This window comes from Dama dama, chromosome 6 (assembly GCF_033118175.1).
Source record: "Dama dama isolate Ldn47 chromosome 6, ASM3311817v1, whole genome shotgun sequence".
Lineage (NCBI taxonomy): Eukaryota > Metazoa > Chordata > Mammalia > Artiodactyla > Cervidae > Dama > Dama dama.
This window is the reverse complement of record NC_083686.1, coordinates 22,410,090-22,424,898: the sequence shown is the minus strand read 5'-3', so window position 1 is coordinate 22,424,898 and position 14,809 is coordinate 22,410,090. Positions and strand designations below refer to the sequence as shown.

Sequence of the window (14,809 nt, the reverse complement as noted above, 5' to 3'; positions counted from 1 at the left end):
TGTTTCATAAATCTGGCACCGTTAGTGGTCATGCCTCGACTGAAAGTGTGAAGGAAGAAACTGAGAGAAGAGGCCTTTTAAAATCAGTCCCAATGAGGTGGTTCCCTGGGAATTCTGAATGTTGATGGGAACATGCTAAGCAATTACCACTGCATTTGTAAATATTTCTAAATCTGACCTAGAGAAAACCAACAGTTTTTATGTTTAAAATTGAAATTTTTGAAGAAAATTTGGGATATGTAATAATGAAATTTTGCCTAGATTCTAATTCCAACATTTCCAGGTCCAAAACAGCCCTGAAGCCTTGGATTGTCACCACCTCTGGAACCCAGTTTCTAAATATTTAAAATTAGGGGCCTGACATTCAAGATCTCTAATCTCTAGCTGAAATTCATCAGGGATCCTTTTTAAATTTAAAGGTTTTTCTCTCTGCATGCATGCCAAGTCGCTTCAGTTGTGTCTGACTCTTTGTGATCCCATGGACTGTAGCCTGTCAGACTTCTCTGTCCATGGGATTCCCCTGATAATACTGGAGTGGGTTGCTGTGCCCTCCTTCAGGGCATCTTCCCCATCCAGGGATGGAACCCATGTCTCTTATGTCTGTCTTCTGCTTTGGCAGGCAGCTTCTTTACCACTAGTACCATCTGGGAAGCCCTTTTCTCTGTAAGCCTTAGGTTATCTTCTTATAGCCATCTCTAACATCCGGAAAATGCAAAGCAAATGTTTCCATTCTCTAATGACATGACAAAACGAGACCTGAGGAAATGCTGTAGAAGCTCTTTTGTAAAGGTTTATACCCTTTTTGTCCATGTTCTTTTTATTTGTAGGCATTGTATAGTGCGCGCACACACATACACACACACACACACACACACATTGGGGCTAGTATGAGAAGGTAAAACTGTAGTGAACTTATAGTGACAAATGGAAGAGGAACAGACATATAAACAGGCAAAGCATGTATTGACAGCAGTAGAGCTGAAGTGTAGAAGCTGTGAGGGAATGAATGAAAGAAAAATGATGTTCCAAGTACTCATCCACGCAAACATTTGGTACATGATTTGTTTTTGATACAGTTGTAATGAAATTCCATTCTTCTCTATGGAACAACAGGCCAGATCCTTAGCGCATTGCTGCCCAGTGCCCAGTGGGCAGTGAGTGCCTGATTGCCAGAACCACTTTTGAGCGCATGTTCATCTGCAGGATATTAAGCAGATTGTCGCCCCTTTGATGTTTGTGAATATGAGTAGTAAATACCATATTGATATGACTCAATGGATTTGTTTCAGGAAAAACAAAAAGACAAAGAGGAGGGCAAAGAAAGGAAGAAAGAAGAGAAGGTGGAAGGGAAAGAAATTCACATTGCTCCCTGAAATGAAGGGATGAATTAGGTAAGTCTGAAAGTATATCAGTTGTTTGGAGGTGAGTATCATACTCTGTACCTAAAAGGAAATGGTACTTCTTCCAGTTCACTCCCAATTTAATGAGTAAGGGAGTGGCTCCCCAAAGAGTCTGCAAACATTTTTTTCTCCAGAAATAGCAAATAACAAATGAAGAATAGCAAATGTGTTTTGTTACAGTTCAGAATTTTCCAGAATGTGCCTAGCTTAAGTGGCCAGAAACAAGGTATGTGTGTATGAGGATGTGAGTATACGCCAAATTATTTGCTATGTTTATAACAAATTCATAAGTTATTATTAGCTTTACATTCCATTTTATAAAAAGTCAACAGAGTTGTTTGAGGTAGACAAAGTTCAAGTAAAGCCTTACCAGTTGGATAAAGCTAAAGGAACATTAGAGTATAAAAATTGGATTGTAATTTTACTCCCACCATCTTTTTAATGGCATCTAGTAAGTCATTTACATTTTTCACTTCTTTTATATTAAAAGATGTTGAGCTAGATGCTCTCTCAAGCCCTGTCCACCCACAGGATTTACATCATACAGGTGGTCTCAGAGTTTTCACTGGGAACATTGTTTTTGAAAATAGCAAATTCTAGGCAAGTAATCATATTCTCCTGATGAATTATCTCCTAAATTCTAAAGCTATACCCTTTTTGGATTGGGAAAGTGATTTTCTTATTCTTTATCTCATTATTCTCAACCGTGAAACTGAGATAATGGCATATGGTGGTGATGGTGGTTTAGTTGCTAAGTTGTGTCCTATTCTTGTGACCCCATGGACTGTAGCCTGCTAGGCTCCTCTGTCCATGGGATTTTCCAGGTAAGAATTCTGGAGTGGGTTGTCATTTCCTTCTCCAGAGGATCTTCCCAACCCAGTAATTGCATCCAGGTCTCCTGAACTGAGGGCAGATTCTTTACTGACTGAGCCACCAGGGAACCCAAATGTAGTGTCTGTGGCCTATTTGAAAGAGACCTGGGAAGAAGTGGTCAGTTCATTTGGTAAAATATACTTGAGGTCGGGCAAACCGTATCTTGCAATGAGAGACAGAGAGAGACAGAAAGAGAAACATGCTAATTAGAGCTTCCTGTTCCAAGGTGTCTATTCATCCCCTGCTTTGGTCACTTTGTTAAAGCCATACAAAAGTAGAAACAGGGACATGCAATTAAGCAGATTGCCTACTTCAGGTTCAGAGCTATCTTTCAGCTGCAATCATTAGAACATTGTTATCTTGGTTTTTGCCTAGCTCTCTCTTGAAGCTCCTAGTATAGACATATCTTCCCTGGTGGCTCAGATGATAAAGAGTCTGCCTGCAGTGCAGGAGACCTGAGTTTAATTCCTGGGTCTAGAAGATCTCCTGGGGAAGGGAATAGCAACACACTCCAGTATTCTGGCCTGGAGAAACCCATGGACCTAGGAACCTGGCGGGCTACAGTCCATGGGATTGCAAAGAGTGGGAGATTGCTGAGTGACCAACAGTTTCACTTTCAGTATAGACATAAGCTGTCTTTTCACTGTTTTTGGTTTTGCAAATACATTTCAAGCTTGGATTTCCTGTGACACTTGAAAACATCCTATAATAACTGAACATAGGAAAGATTTGTGGACTGTTTACAATGAACTGAACTCATAGATGGGCTTCCCAGGTGGCACTAGTGGTAAAAAATCTGCCTGCCAGTATAGGAGATGTAAGAGATGTGGGTTCAATCCCTGAGTTGGGAGGATCTCTTGGAGGAGGGCATGGCAACCCACTCCAGGATTCTTGCCTGGAGAATCTCATGGACAGAGGAGCCTGGCAGGCTACAGTCTATAGGTATGCAAAGAGTCGGACACAACTGAAGCAACTTAGCACACACAAACTCATAGATAGCTTAATATAAGGTTATTAATAGTTTTATTACCCTCTACTTTTTTCCCACCAAAGGTCAAGGCCTTCCTTTCTTTTCTTTTTGTAAATTAAATCAATTTATTGAGAGCTGATATAATAATGAGCTGTTATATATGCTAAACACATAGCAGACAAAGATCCCATGCAGTTTCTCCAAGGCTCAAATAAATCAGGCTGTACAGGTTGTTGATGGAAACTATGGAGGGATATTTAAATATTAACTTTACTGAGTTTATTTATTTTGTTTTGATTGAACCATCAGAATGGACTATAGAACTGTCATTTCAGTGGGAGGAAAAAGTAGATGACTGTGTGAGATGGTATTGTATTTACTCTGGACTTTGCTGCAAAATTATTCTCGGGAATCTTATTAGTTCTGAATAAAAAGAAAATGGCATGGAAACACATTTTCCATATCTAACGGTCATACAATAGGTTTATAATGTTCCACCTAAATAGGGATTGTTTAACGTAATGTTTTTACTGATATATGGAGAACAAGGGCTTACCAGTGAGTGAATCAATAGCTTCCCTTTGAGTTTATGGGTATCAGTATCAAAACAATCATATAAGCACCAGATATTAGTTACAGACAGATAATAATTAGGATTATTACCAGGTGAGGAGGGGAAGATGCTTATCCCTCTAAGTCTGATGTCCATTGCTGTCACTCCTAGAGCTGCGTGTACATGGGTACCACACAGGATGTCTCCAGTTAGATTTAATAGTACAGCTTGTTTCTCTTTGAAAGTGTTAGTCACTCAGTCATGTCCGACTCTTTGTGACCCCACGGACTGTAGCCCGCCAGGCTCCTCTGACCATGGGATTTTCCAGGCAAAAATACTAGAGTGGGGAGCCACTTCCTTCTCCAGGGGATTTTCCTGACACAAGGATCAAACCCGCATCTCTTGCATTGTGGGCAGATTCTTTACCTTCTGAGCCAGCAAGGAAGTTTCTCTTTGGATACCTTTAAAATCCCTTTCCCTTCATGGCCTTCTTTGTTTCTTCTCTCTCTTCCTTACTCACCCCTGCCCCTCTCAGCTATGACTGACTTGTTTTAATTCACAAACTGTTGTTGTTGTTGTTCAGTCTCTAATTCATGTCTGACTCTTTTGAAAACTCATGGACTGTAGCCTGCCAGGCGCCTCTGTCCATAGGGTTCTCCAGGCAAGACTACTGGAGTGGGTTGCCATTGCCTCCTCCAGGGGATCTTCCTGTCTCTAGATGTTGGCAGGCAGATTCTTTACCACTGAGCCACAGGGTAGCCCTCACAACCTGTGCCTTTTTGGAAAATAGTATCAGAATTAGATGTTTTTCATTCTCCTGGTTAGTGTTTGACCTCCTGCTCTCCCACTCACACATATGCCTGACATTAAATGATGACTTGCTGTTTCATAACATGCATGTGATGAGACTCCATCATCATAATTTAACCATGTAGTTCTGCTTAGTGGCAATAGAGAGAAATTATTCATTAGCTAATTTTATGATAGAATATACAGAAGCTCCTTAATAGCCTTGGGACAAAGTACTATAATTTATCAATACCATAATAGGTTGAATTATGAAAATGAGACTTATAAAGCCAAAGGTATTAAAAAAGCTGATAACCACATGAGTTTAGCACTCAGAAGTGAGAAAGAATGAGATACTGAGTTTGAGGACTTTTAGCTTGATTTTCTTACAGCATCTTTGTTTGTGACTTTTCATAAGGTCATTTGCAGCAGGTCCCAGACTGAGAATTATGAACAGATAAATGAAATGGGAAATTAATTTGGTTTAAATGATACTAGACATTATCATGTACTTCTCCAGCCTAATCACATAAATGACTTCAAATAAAGCTGATAGACCTTCTAGAGACAGGAAGAAGCACACCCCTGCTAGCAGACTGTAGAAGCAGAGGATACATCAGTATGCTTAATAGAAAACAGCCAAGATCAACTAAATGAGCAAACTTTGGTTATATTCCTTCAGAATCTGAGGTAATTTTTTTTTTAAACTTTTTTTGAGGTATAATTGATGTATAATAATCACATATTTAAAGTGTTCACTGTTGACAGTCACCTTTTATATGTCACCATAATTAATAAATGAACATATTCACTCCTTCCTGTTTTCCTTTGTGACCCTTTAATCATTTTTCCTACCCCCTTCTGCCTACTCTTCATTCTGATCCTTCCCGCCCGCCACCTTCTGTTTTCTATACCACTTATTATTGTACTTTATTTTATTTTCTTATCCTTTGTATTGAATTTGTTATTCTATTTCCAGTTTCTTAAGATTGAAGCTGAGGTCACTGATTTGAAACTTTGTCTTTCTTCTAGGCCTTTAGTCCTAGAAATTTCTAAGTGCTGCTTTAGTGATATGTCAAATTTTGTTATGGTGTATCTTCATTTTCACTATGTTCCAAATATTTTTTATTTTTCTTCTTTATCTTTTCAACTTGGGGATTATTTAAAACTTTTCAACTTAATGTCCAAATATTTGGACATTTAGAAAAACATTTTATTGATTTATAATTCCAGTGTTCTCACACGGCATACTCTATGTGAAATCCTTTTAAATTTTTTGAAGCTTGGTTAATGGCCTAAATAAGATATGTCTTGGTAAATGTTTCATAGGCGCTTGAAATGAATATGTATTCTTTTACTATAGGGTTTTATGGTATATGAATGTCAATTAAATTATTCGATAGTATAATATTGTTCAAATCTATAGTATTGTTCAAATCATTGGTTTTTCTACTTGTTTTGTCAAATGAAGAAGAGATATTGAAATCTCTTACTATAATTGTAGATTTATTCACTTTTTCTTTCAGTTCTATCAGATTTTGCTTTATGTATTTTGAAGCTTTATTAGGTATATAAATATTTAGGATTGTTATGTATCTTTAATGAATTGACTTTTTATCACTGCAATCTGACTTTGTCTATCAGTGGTAATACTTTTTGCTTTGAAATTTACTTTGTTATTAATAGTCACTTCAACTTTCTTTCCATTAATATGAGTATGGTATATTTTTTAAATCCTTTTTCTCTTTTGACTATTTTGTTCCTCTTTTTAGGAAATATGTTTTTTGGAGGCAGTATGTATTTGAGTCTTCTTTATATGACAATCTTGCTTTCTAATTGAGGTGTTTAGACCATTTATATTTAGTGTTCTTATTGGTATGGTTAGGTTTAAGTATATTTTCCTGTTATTATTTTTCATTTTTCTATCTTTTCTTTTTTCCTTGTTCATCTGTTTTTTGCCTTCTTTTGGGTCAAATGAATATTTTTATAGTTCTGGCCTATGCACTAAATTTAATTCTTTTTGTTTTGTTATTTTAGGATTTAGAGTATTAACAGTGTAACTCCAAATGACATTATATTCCTTCCCGTATAGTATACAAACCTTACAATACTTTACATTTCCATTTATCTACTTCCAACTTGCTTGTTATTTTTGTTTTATACATGCTTAACTCCATAGTGTATTATTAGTTTTGTAACAATCAGTTCTTTCTTTTCTGCTACAAAATAATGCTTACTGTGGTATTCCACAGTTTTCCCCCTTTGTTTCTGACATATATCTAGCTAAGGCAATTAAATTAAAAGGTAATTGTAAGAAATATTGTTGAAACCATAATATACTGTTTTATATCAATATAAAACACATATTAAAATAATAAATACCAGTTCTTTAAAAAACTTTCTACTGATAATAGTATGTGTATTCATTACTCTAAATATATATGTATATATATTTACCCTAAAATATTTATTGTGGTGATCTACATAAGACTACCCTTCTTATAAACTTCATCAGTGGGTTTTCTATATGAAGAATATAAGCATATATGTTATACATACCAAGTAGAGTACATAAAAATGGAGATATGAAAAGAAAAAGTAAAACATACCCTTCTCCCTATATGATCTACACAGAAAAGTAGTGTAATTGATGAGGCATGTAAAATGTCTGAAGAATTTTGACAAATATCTTTTAGGAAAATATCTAGGCTATGAGAATGCTACATTTCTATTATAAAAACTAATGTTTCCCTTAAACATTCAGTAAAGGTATTGAAGTCTCCCTAATATGTGCAAAAGAGGACCTTGGGATCCATTATAAACAACAACAATTACAACAAGATGTCCCTCAGTTTTAACAGGGTAGTTGCACCTCTTAATCAAGTGTGTGCACAGAGAGCCAAATCCTAGTCTTAAGGGTTAGAAAATGTATGATGAAAAATTCCATAGACAGAATCTCAGTATTCTGTATTTTAGAGGGAGTGAAGTAGGATTTTATGACCGTGGAATGGTTGGCCTGACCTTAACTGCCGATGCTAAAAAACACACCAAATATTTCTGCAGCATTTTCTGCTGTAATTTATTTATTTCCAGCCAAAGGTCTACTTCTAGGGTTCTCGTAAGTCATGAAGTTAAGTGTTCAATAAACGAAGTCAGAGTCTTGTTGTAGCGACATCACACTAAGAGGCAAAATTGCTGGATTTTTTCATTGTGTGAAAAGCTCACATCTCGAGAGTCCATGCTTGGTATTATGAAAATATACTTGAGATGTATCTTGCTCCAATTAACATTATCATGCTAGTCACTATAAAAAAACCCAAGGGCAGACTAGAGAAGTTATTAGATTCACTACTTTCAGAAGGCTGACCTGTAACCCAACCCATTGACTTCATCACAGCTTTCTTCCATGTAGAATAACGAATTTCACTCTCTGTGGCTTTGATCTGTGGTTCAAACCGTTCCATCATGATGGTTGACAGGTCCTCGGGTTTAAGGCTCCAGACGTTCACCCCTTCTGCAGCCCCCGCTGCCATGGCTGCTCCCAGTGCCATTGTTTCAGGCATGGAGGCTTTTATTACTGGAATATGCAGAATGTCTGCTTGCAGTTGCATAAGAACTTTGTTTTTCGTCATTTCTCCATCCACTTGCAAATGACTGAGTGGAATTCCACAGTCACGGTTCATGGCATCCAGAATCTCTCGGGTTTGGAAACAAATAGCTTCCAATGCGGCAAAAGCAACATGACTCTTATTGGTGAACTGAGTGAGCCCACAGATGATCCCTCTCGCACTGGGCTCCCAATAAGGTGCGTATAACCCTGAGAAGGCTGGGATGAAGTAGCAGCCATAAGAAGTACCTGCTTCGTTAGCAAGTTTTTCACTTTCTTCTGAGGTTTTTATAATTCCAAGATTGTCCCTCAGCCAGTGAATAACAGCACCGCCTATGGCCACAGAACCTTCCAGTGCATAAAAAACGGGCTTGTTTTTGCCTAGCTTGTAAGCCACTGTGGTCAGGAGGCCACATTCAGAAAACACGCATTTATGACCTGTATTACATAGTAAGAAGCAGCCTGTCCCATACGTGTTTTTGGCTTGTCCTTCCTGGAAGCACATTTGTCCTACTAATGCAGCAGACTGGTCCCCCAAGCATCCAGATATTGGCACACCTTCCAGGGCCCCGGTTTTCATTTGTCCATAGATCTCAGAAGAACTCCAGATATTTGGAAGAATGTCCATTGGAATTTCAAAAAAATCACACAGCTCTTTATCCCATTCTAAAGAATGGATGTTGAAGAGCATCGTCCTACTTGCATTTGTTACATCTGTGCAATGGATACCTCCATCAGCTCCTCCCGTCAGACTCCAGATAAGCCATGAATCAACAGTACCAAAAAGAGCTCTGCCTTCTTCAACAGCCTTTTGAGCTTTTCTTACATTGTCAAGAATCCAACGAAGTTTCACTGCGCTGAAGTAAGTGCTAAGTGGAAGACCTGTCTTGGACTTGACGAAGTTATTATTTCCTGGAATTTTTTTACTAAGAGCCTCAACAGTAGACTGGGTTCTTACATCAAGCCACATCACAGCATTATAGAGCGGCTCACCGGTTAATTTGTCCCAGACCACGGTGGTTTCCCTCTGATTGCTGACACCAATTGCCTTTATGTTGGATATATCAATATTCAGTTCTTGAAGTTTCTCACATGTTTTCTCTATACATTCATTAACAGACTGAAGAATTTGCTTAGGGTCTTGTTCTATCCATCCTTCTTTTGGGAACTCTTGGGTTAATGCCACTCGATGGTGACTAAGTACTTCTGATGTTTTTGAATCGAAAACCACAAAATTAGAGTAGTCCGTACCCTGGACCACTGCCCCCACCAACGGCCCCCCGGCTGCTGTCTTCGGAGCTGCCATGAAACCAGTGGGTTGGCTCAGCGGCTCTGGCGCCGTTTCTCGTTTCCCTGGCGCCGTTTCTCGTTTCCCTGGTGATGGAGGTGTTGGTCGGGGAGGGGCACGCAGGACGTCAGCAGCGTCAGGCTCATCATAAAGCGCCGGCGCCATTGACTGCCCGCTGCTCAAGGCAACCTTTGCCCTCAAACCAGCGCTGCCTCTTCTCACTTGATTCCTTTGGCCCAGGCTCCACCCCCAGCCTCTCAATTATCTTTTAAGGAGATTTAAGCTTTGAAGAGTCACATATTTACCCACAGAATTATTGTACTTGTGCTCATCACTGTACTGCATGGATCCACATTTCTGTTACCATTTTCTTTCTGCCTGTAAGATTTCCCTCATTATTTCTTGTAGTGTGGGTTTGTTGGAAATGCATTTTTTATTATTTTTGAATATCCGAAGAGGATTTAATCTACTATTTAAAGATATTTTCTATGGGTATAGAATTCTTAGCTATTTTTTTTTCTCCTTAAATTTCAGTGCCTTGAAACGGTTGCTCCACCCTCTTTTTGTATTGCTTCAGGTGTAAAGTTCATTATTGAACTTATTTTTAAAATGTCTGAAGCCCATGGGCCACAGTGAGAGATGCTGCAGGCCACAATTAAGACCCGATCCACCCAAATATATTTGGGCTTCCTCCTAGCTCGGGTGGTAAAGAATCCGCCTGCAATGCAGGATACTCGGGTTCTATTCCTAGGTCAGGAAGATCCCCTGTAGTAGAAGATGGCAACCTGCTCCAGTATTCTTACTTGGAGAATCCCCATGGACAGAGGAACCTGGCGGGCTACAGTCCACTGCACTGCAAAGAGTGGACACGCCTGAGTGACTAAGAACAGTTCTTTAACTGTCTTTAAGAGTTTTTTTTTCTCCTTATCAATGGTTTTGGTCAGTTTTATGATGATATTACTTACTATAGTTTTCTTATTTTCTGTGCTTGCGGCTCATTGAACTACTTGGGTCTATGGGATTATGGATTTCATCAAATTTGGAAAACTTTGGGCCATTATTTCTATAAATATGGTTTATTTTCCCTTTCTTCTCTGCTTTAGGGACTCCCATGACATATATTGGTGTTATTCCAGAGTTTACTAATGCTCTACTCATTATTATAATTATATTCTCTTTCTGTGGTTCATTTTAGAGAGTTTCCACTGCTATGTTTTCAAATTTACTAGTCTTTTCTTCTCTTGTTTAATCTGCTGCTAATTCATCAAGTGTATTTTTCACCTCACACGCTGTAGTTTTCATCCCTAGAAGTTCAATTGGATTTTTAAGAATATTTACTTAGGTTTTTGAACACATGATAATACAGTTAGAATAAATTTAATTTCAGTTTCTGCTAATCCTAACATCTGTGTCAGTTCTGGTTCAATTTTGACTGATTAATTTTTATCCTCATTATATCTTGTATATCTCTGCTTCTTTGCGTGCTTGATAAGTTTTGATTAGGTGCCAAACATTATGAATTGTTTGGATTGGATTGGTTGGTTTGCTGGTTATTTCTGTGTTCCTATAGGTCTCGAGCTTTGTTTGGGGATGCAGTTAAGTTACATGGGAACAGTTTGATTCTTTTGAATCTTGTCTTTTAGATTTGCTATTAACAGGTGGAGTAGGACAGTACTTAATCTGGGGCTAGTTATTCCCCTTACCTCTGGTAAGATCCTTCAGGGTACTCTAACCAAGGCCCATGAAAAATGATATTTTTTTGGCTGGTGGAAATAGTCCCTATTCCCAGTCATGGGTAAATGCTGGATACTGTTACCTTTAGTCTGAATATATCTTTCCCCAGTCTCATGCAGTTTCCTTATACACATGTGCACTGATCAATACTCAACTGAATACTCAAAGGGGACACTCTGAAGGTCGCTAGAGTTCTCTTCCTGTGTAACTCTTTTCTTTCGGTACCAAGTCCTGCAACTCTAGCTGCCTTTGTCTCTCTGAATGCTCAGCTGTATCTCCTTACTACAGAGTTTACACTGAGCTTCACCTGGGTTTTCCTTCCCAGTGCTGTGGCCTCAAATTTCTCTCAAGAAAATAGGCTGGGGAAGTCATAGTATTCATGCTATTTGTTTCTTGCTTCTCAGAGATCACTATCCTTCATGGCCTGGTAGTCAGCCTCTTATAAACTGCTGTTATGTAATTTTTGACTTATACGAACTGTTTCAAGTATTTGATTCATTTTTAATTGTTTCAAATGATAAATGAAGATAAATCGAGTGTTATACCATCATTACAAGAGTGGAAGTCAACTTAATAGAAGCTTAAAGTTTCAGATCAATTGTAAAGTTGGTGAATATATGTTCATCAGTTTAAATTTATAAAATGTCCAATCCCTGGTGGCTCAGAGAGTAGAGTCTGCCTGCAGTGCAGGAGACCTGAGTTCGATCCCTTGATCAGGAAGATCCCCTGGAGAAGAAAATGGCAACCCACTCCAATATTCTTGCCTGGAAAATTCCACTGACAGAGGAGCCTGGGGGCTACAATCCATAGAGTCACAGTCGGACACAACTGAGTGACTTCACTTTCAATTCGTGAATGACAGTTTTTTTGCATTGGGGCATAGGCTATACTTTTAAGTTAGCTCAAGGATACAACTCATTTATTCTTAGTGAATCCAACAGAACTAATAGAAAATACCATAAAAATCAGCAGCAATATTGTTATTTTACTATTTTAACTGGATCACATTTTTCTTTTAAGTAAACTTTTTTAAGGAAGTCAGAAAATCAAAATTAGCAACCAGACTTAATTTGAATAGTAGGGGATTGAAATAATCAGAACGTGGTACAGATTTTCCTGATAATATCTTTGTTAAGTTTTAAAAATCAACCAGAGCTTTTCTGAGCAAAAATGTAGAGACAACACTTACTAGTATGCTTATTTACCATACAATGTTTTAATTCACATGGAACAGATTAAAAATTAAAATTTTTTCTTCATAAATATTTGGCAATAGTAGACCTTCTGTATATACATTAATAGATTCAATAAAAAAATTTGACCCAAAATTTCTTCTCTATTTTTTCTCTCTCCTACCACTTCAGTATATAGACACAAATGTCCCAGTCATATTAGTTTTGTTTTGTTTTGTTTTTTTTGATGCCTCAAAATCCTCCATTCAGGGGACTGTGGGCTTTCCCCCCCCCCCCCCACCCCAGTTTGAAAGAGCCTCTATTTAGTTCAATGCCTCAATTTTCCAGGTGGGAAACTGAGGCCTGGAGAGGTGGGGTGACTTGCTTAAGATTCCCCAGTAAGTTAGTTATGGCTTTTTTCTTTTTAAAGATTTTTTAAAAAAACATTTGTTATTTTTTTAGTTGCTGAGTTGTGTCCGACTCTTTTGCAACCCCATGGACTATAGCCCCCTAGGCTCCTCTGTCCTTGGGATTTTCCAGGCAAGAATACTGGAGGTAGGTTGCCATTTCCTCCTCCAGGGGACCAGGGATTGAACTCAATGTCTCTTGCATTGACAGACAGTTTCTTTACCACTGAGCTACCACAGAAGCTTTTTTTTTTTTTTTGATAGGAACCATTTTTAAAGTCTTTTTTTTTTTTTTTTTTAATTTTTATTAGTTGGAGGCTAATTACTTCACAACATTTCAGTGGGTTTTGTCATACATTGATATGAATCAGCCATAGATTTACACGTATTCCCCATCCCGATCCCCCCTCCCACCTCCCTCTCTACCCGATTCCTCTGGGTCTTCCCAGTGCACCAGGCCGGAGCACTTGTCTCATGCATCCCACCTGGGCTGGTGATCTGTTTCACCATAGATAGTATACATGCTGTTCTTTTGAAACATCCCACCCTCACCTTCTCCCACAGAGTTCAAAAGTCTGTTCTGTATTTCGGTGTCTCTTTTTCTGTTTTGCATATAGGGTTATCATTACCATCTTTCTAAATTCCATATATATGTGTTAGTATACTATAATGTTCTTTATCTTTCTGGCTTACTTCACTCTGTATAATGGGCTCAAGTTTCATCCATCTCATTAGGACTGATTCAAATGAATTCTTTTTAACGGCTGAGTAATATTCCATGGTGTATATGTACCACAGCTTCCTTATCCATTCATCTGCTGATGGGCATCTAGGTTGCTTCCATGTCCTGGCTATTATAAACAGTGCTGCGATGAACATTGGGGTGCACGTGTCTCTTTCAGATCTGGTTTCCTCAGTGTGTATGCCCAGAAGTGGGATTGCTGGGTCATATGGCAGTTCTATTTCCAGTTTTTTAAGAAATCTCCACACTGTTCTCCATAGCGGCTGTACTAGTTTGCATTCCCACCAACAGTGTAAGAGGGTTCCCTTTTCTCCACACCCTCTCCAGCATTTATTGCTTGTAGACTTTTGGATAGCAGCCATCCTGACTGGCGTGTAATGGTACCTCATTGTGGTTTTGATTTGCATTTCTCTAATAATGAGTGATGTTGAGCATCTTTTCATGTGTTTGTTAGCCATCTGTATGTCTTCTTTGGAGAAATGTCTGTTTAGTTCTTTGGCCCATTTTTTGATTGGGTCATTTATTTTTCTGGAATTGAGCTTCAGGAGTTGCTTGTATATTTTTGAGATTAATCCTTTGTCTGTTGCTTCATTTGCTATTATTTTCTCCCAATCTGAGGGCTGTCTTTTCACCTTACTTATAGTTTCCTTTGTAGTGCAAAAGCTTTTAAGTTTCATTAGGTCCCATTTGTTTAGTTTTGCTTTTATTTCCAATATTCTGGGAGGTTGGTCATAGAGGATCTTGCTGTGGTTTATGTCAGAGAGGGTTTTGCTTATGTTCTCCTCTAGGAGTTTTATAGTTTCTGGTCTTACATTTAGATCTTTAATCCATTTTGAGTTTATTTTTGTGTATGGTGTTAGAAAGTGTTCTAGTTTCATTCTTTTACAAGTGATTGACCAGTTTTCCCAGCACCACTTGTTAAAGAGGTTGTCTTTTTTCCATTGTATATCTTTGCCTCCTTTGTCAAAGATAAGGTGTCCATAGGTTCGTGGATTTATCTCTGGGCTTTCTATTCTGTTCCATTGATCTATATTTCTTTCTTTGTGCCAGTACCATACTGTCTTAATGACTGTGGCTTTGTAGTAGAGTCTGAAGTCAGGCAGGTTGATTCCTCCAGCTCCATTCTTCTTTCTCAAGATTACTTTGGCTATTCAAGGTTTTTTGTATTTCCGTACAAATTGTGAAATTCTTTGGTCTAGTTCTGTGAAAAATACCGTTGGTAGCTTGATAGGGATTGCGTTGAATCTATAGATTGCTTTGGGTAGAATAGCCAT

The 14,809-nt window shown here is 38.2% G+C and overlaps 1 protein-coding gene across 1 annotated transcript; it reads right to left on the bottom strand.

Annotated features, from left to right (window-relative positions):
• Positions 1 to 7,833: 7,833 nt before the first annotated feature.
• On the bottom strand, positions 7,834 to 9,498 carry GK2 (glycerol kinase 2). The gene has a single exon (XM_061145197.1). The coding sequence runs from the start codon at positions 9,496 to 9,498 to the stop codon at positions 7,834 to 7,836; it is 1,665 nt and encodes a 554-aa protein (XP_061001180.1).
• Positions 9,499 to 14,809: the final 5,311 nt, after the last annotated feature.